This window comes from Chondrus crispus, genomic scaffold (genome assembly GCF_000350225.1).
Source record: "Chondrus crispus Stackhouse genomic scaffold, scaffold_58, whole genome shotgun sequence".
Lineage (NCBI taxonomy): Eukaryota > Rhodophyta > Florideophyceae > Gigartinales > Gigartinaceae > Chondrus > Chondrus crispus.
The window spans coordinates 193,023-196,589 of NW_005178551.1; the positions used below are offsets into that span (position 1 = coordinate 193,023).

The window sequence follows — 3,567 nt, forward strand, 5'->3', positions numbered from 1 at the left end:
CTGCGGAGGCCCCCAGGCACACTTCTGGTTCGCATTTTTGGAGTCCTTCGTCAAGGTCGCAGGCCCGACGGGCATCCTCATTAAGCTCACCCTGGATCAGCTCGCCTACGCCCCGTTTGCTACCGCCGGTTTTTTCGGACTCATCAAGGCCTTTGAGGGCGCTGGCTTTGATAAGTCGCTTGCTTTTGTGAAGGACAATTTCCGCTCCACTATGATTAACAGTTGGAAAGTATGGCCCATCATTAACTTGATCAACTTCTCGCTTGTTCCGCCGCAGCACCGAGTCATTTTCACCTCGGTCGTCAGCGTCTTCTGGATCACATTTTTGAGTCTCGTCGCTAACGAGGACCCGCCCGCGGGACCCGCCACGGTACCATTGTAACGCCCCTACCCAATCAGCTCGTTTTGTTTGTTTGTTTTTCAGCACCGCTGAATCAGTTTCCCCGACAGGAGACCCAACTTGAACCTTTTCCCCAGCCTTCCCTGTTTCTAGAACGCACCTCGAAATCAGCGAAAGGAGGCTCTCCAAGACGCTTCTCATTTGCCGGGCACACCACCGCAGAAGCGTGACATGCCCCGCAACTAACCGTCACTTAACAGACATTACTCTGTGCGCCTCATCAAATTCATCACCCATCCATCCTCAGTAGTAGCTTGTGTCATATTTTGGTGAGGCCCTCGGAGACGTTTACCCATCATCACAACGGAGTGATTCACTTAACATTTTTGAAACAGTCATTAATCCTCGCGACCTCCTTCAAAACTAAGTACCTCCTCCCCCGCTCTGTCAACCCGTTTTTTCTTCACCCACAAATAGTAAAACATCCCCTTACAACAACATTTTTACCTTTGAATTGTACCTGTACGCTCGCCCCTGCTGCCTCTTTTCTATGAGACATCGCGACTTATTTGGGAAAACCTTTCGCGTGTGTCTGTCTCATGCTTATCGTCATGCTCGACCGCTATACATCGCAAGGTTACATGGAAGCTAACTTTGGGGATGCACTGGACTTTATCTATGCCTCTGTCCTTACGTAATTTTGCTCAATGGGTGGTGGTTTCATCACTCCCATCCTCGTTTCTATGTGCGTGGGTGTGGGTGTGTGGGTGTGTGTGTGTGTGTGTGTGTGGGTGGGTGGTTTTTTTTTTTTCTCTGCAATGTTCCTGTTTCCAGGCTATTCTACTGTCTTCCCTGTACTCCTCACTCTGCCATAACTCCCTTTCCGGGTTGCAAAAAACGTATCACCGCAAATAATAAACAAGTGGTCGATCCTGCGATCGTTTTAGTCGCAGCCGCCCCACGACCCGTTCCGTCCCTTGGACGAAATCTGATAACAGTGGAGCTGTACTGCTACAGTTAGATGAAATGCTGGCGCCCGTCTCGGCGGCCATTTTTTGCGACTTCGAGCTGTACTCCATTCTTTGAGCGTCGTTCCAAAACCTGCTCGCTTCACATCATCCCGCGCACACGTCTTAGCGACGGGTAGACGACGAACTCGGCTCGGATTGGTGTGTTAACAAGTGACGCATCAAAACCGATTTCCGCCCAAACGCCTTCCGATCTGGGCACTGTGGGCACACAAAGGGACGCTCTTTGTCATGAAGCACGCGAATGTGTCGGTTCAACTACCCGAGTCCCCGCAAAATTCACCAATATGTTCAAAAAGGTAGGAGGCGAGGGATGAAAACATTTTGGTGGACGTGCACAAAGTTAGCAACGTGATACATGAAGCGAATTTGAGCGAGAAACGAAAAATGCTGGCAACGCGGAAAGTAGAGGGTACTACACTTACGTCCCCGCGGTGACCAAAGGATGAGCCGCAGTGGCATTTGTACGGTCTTTCGTGGTGGTGAACCGTTTTAATGTGGGCCTTCAAGCCGCTCTTTTGCGAGAACTTCCGTGTGCATCCTTGTTCTTCGCACACGTAAGGCTTTTCGCCCAAATGCACAGCCTTCACGTGACTGTTGAGGTTTGACTTTTGGCCAAACTTCCGGTCGCATCCTGGCTCCGTGCACGCAAAGTTCTTCTCCCCACGATGGACGAGGCGCATATGCTTAGCCAGGTTCGAGTTCTTCTTGAACGCGGTCGGGCACTCGGGACAGACAAAAGGCTTTGCATTGCCCTGACAAGTAGTACTGTGCAACTCCAACTCCCGCTTATTATTATAGTGGCTTCCGCAGCCGTCACACTGATGTCGGTCAATCACGGTAGACCAGTAGCTGCTGGAAGAGGTTCTTCCCATCTCACTGCTGCGAGCCCCGGTTCGTGAACTAGAAGAAGAAGGGCCAATTTGTCTGGAAAATATGTCTTCTGGTGGGTCGAAAGATCTTTGGGGCCTTTTTGGGTGTCTTGACGCGCTCATCCGAGCAGAAAGCGAGGAACTGCTTGAAGATACACGCTATATAAAAGCAAGATGAGCGAGGCCTGTTTGATTTTTCCTGACTGGCGAAAATTGAGGCTTGAATCTGGACAGCGCCAAAGGGAGGGGCCTGGGGCAGGCAGAAAAATTAACTGTCTTGTTCGCTGGAAAAAGGGATTGCTCTGCTGTCAGAGCGGATGAGCTTTTCTGAGAAAAAAAAAAGCGCAGAGGAAAAGATGTTGTGATTCTAACTTCTAGCTTCTGGTGAGGGAAGACCTTTTTAATAGAGTCCGCAAGGAGATGGAATTCTTCCTCAAATCTCGAGAATAAAATGGGAATCACAAGTCCCCTATGCGTCTGCTACAGTTCAGAAGATGGTGGCATGGATGTGCTTGGACAACATGTATGAGAAAGTCGAGGTGTTTCTTTCCTAAGAATGTATGCGTGTCTTGGTCAACAAAGATGAAAGGCAACGTCGCTGCGGTTAGTGGCCTATGAATAGTGATTTGTTGTTATGAGAGAGCGGGGAAGAAAGTCATTTTGAAAAAAAGGCCACTCCTAAGGAAGGGCAGGAAGCTGCACCGTGACGGCATTGTAGACAGACATGGCTACTGTCTGAAGAAATGATCTGATAAGTGGTGCATCATAGGTTGGTACGAGGAGGCGGGGATGGCAGAGCTAAGTTCAGGGGTAATCAAAGGAGCGTAGTCTAAAGAGTGTTTTGAAAGGAGTGGTCGTTTGTTGCGAAAAAAAGCATTTAAGGGAAGTTTAGGACGATTGGCACGTAGGCCCAGGAGTGAAAGGTAAAGCAACTGTAATGTGTTTTGGTGGGAATAGGGGATTTTATTGGAGACTAGACTGGAATGGAATGGCTAGAGGGTTGACATGATGGCTTTGAGTTTTCGGTGAGGTTACATATGATAGGATGGGGAAGAGGAAGCAAGGTTGGTGTGGTTGTGCTGGAGGCTGCAGTGGAGGGGGGTTGAGCTTGTGACAAGAATGCAGCGTGGCACCGAGTAATAAATTTCTACAAATTGTAACAGTTCGCGAATGAAGAGGCAATTTGTGCTGAATGCTTGAGAATATAGTACAGGAACATGTCCAAAACAAAGGACTCGTTTTGAAGTAGGGGCGAGGAATTGGTATGTGGGCGTGGCCTGCGGGTGATGTACTGTACCAACGGTACTGTACCCACCCTTGGTACAGA

General features: G+C 49.3%; 1 protein-coding gene; it reads right to left on the bottom strand.

Annotated features, from left to right (window-relative positions):
• Positions 1-993: 993 nt before the first annotated feature.
• Positions 994-2,581, bottom strand: CHC_T00006985001 (hypothetical protein). XM_005710349.1 is given in 4 exon segments: positions 994-1,473; positions 1,474-1,626; positions 1,794-2,363; positions 2,364-2,581. The coding sequence occupies 2 exon segments, from the start codon at positions 2,361-2,363 to the stop codon at positions 1,474-1,476; spliced, it is 723 nt and encodes a 240-aa protein (XP_005710406.1). The 5' UTR covers positions 2,364-2,581; the 3' UTR covers positions 994-1,473.
• Between the last annotated feature and the right edge of the window lie 986 nt (positions 2,582-3,567).

Coding starts and splice junctions, on each gene's coding strand:
- CHC_T00006985001 (XM_005710349.1), bottom strand. CDS start 2,363: ATGAGCGCGTCAAGACACCCAAAAAGGCCCCAAAGATCTTTCGACCCA. Junction 1,627..1,793: donor CCTTTGGTCACCGCGGGGAC/GTAAGTGTAGTA, acceptor GGACTCGGGTAG/TTGAACCGACACATTCGCGT.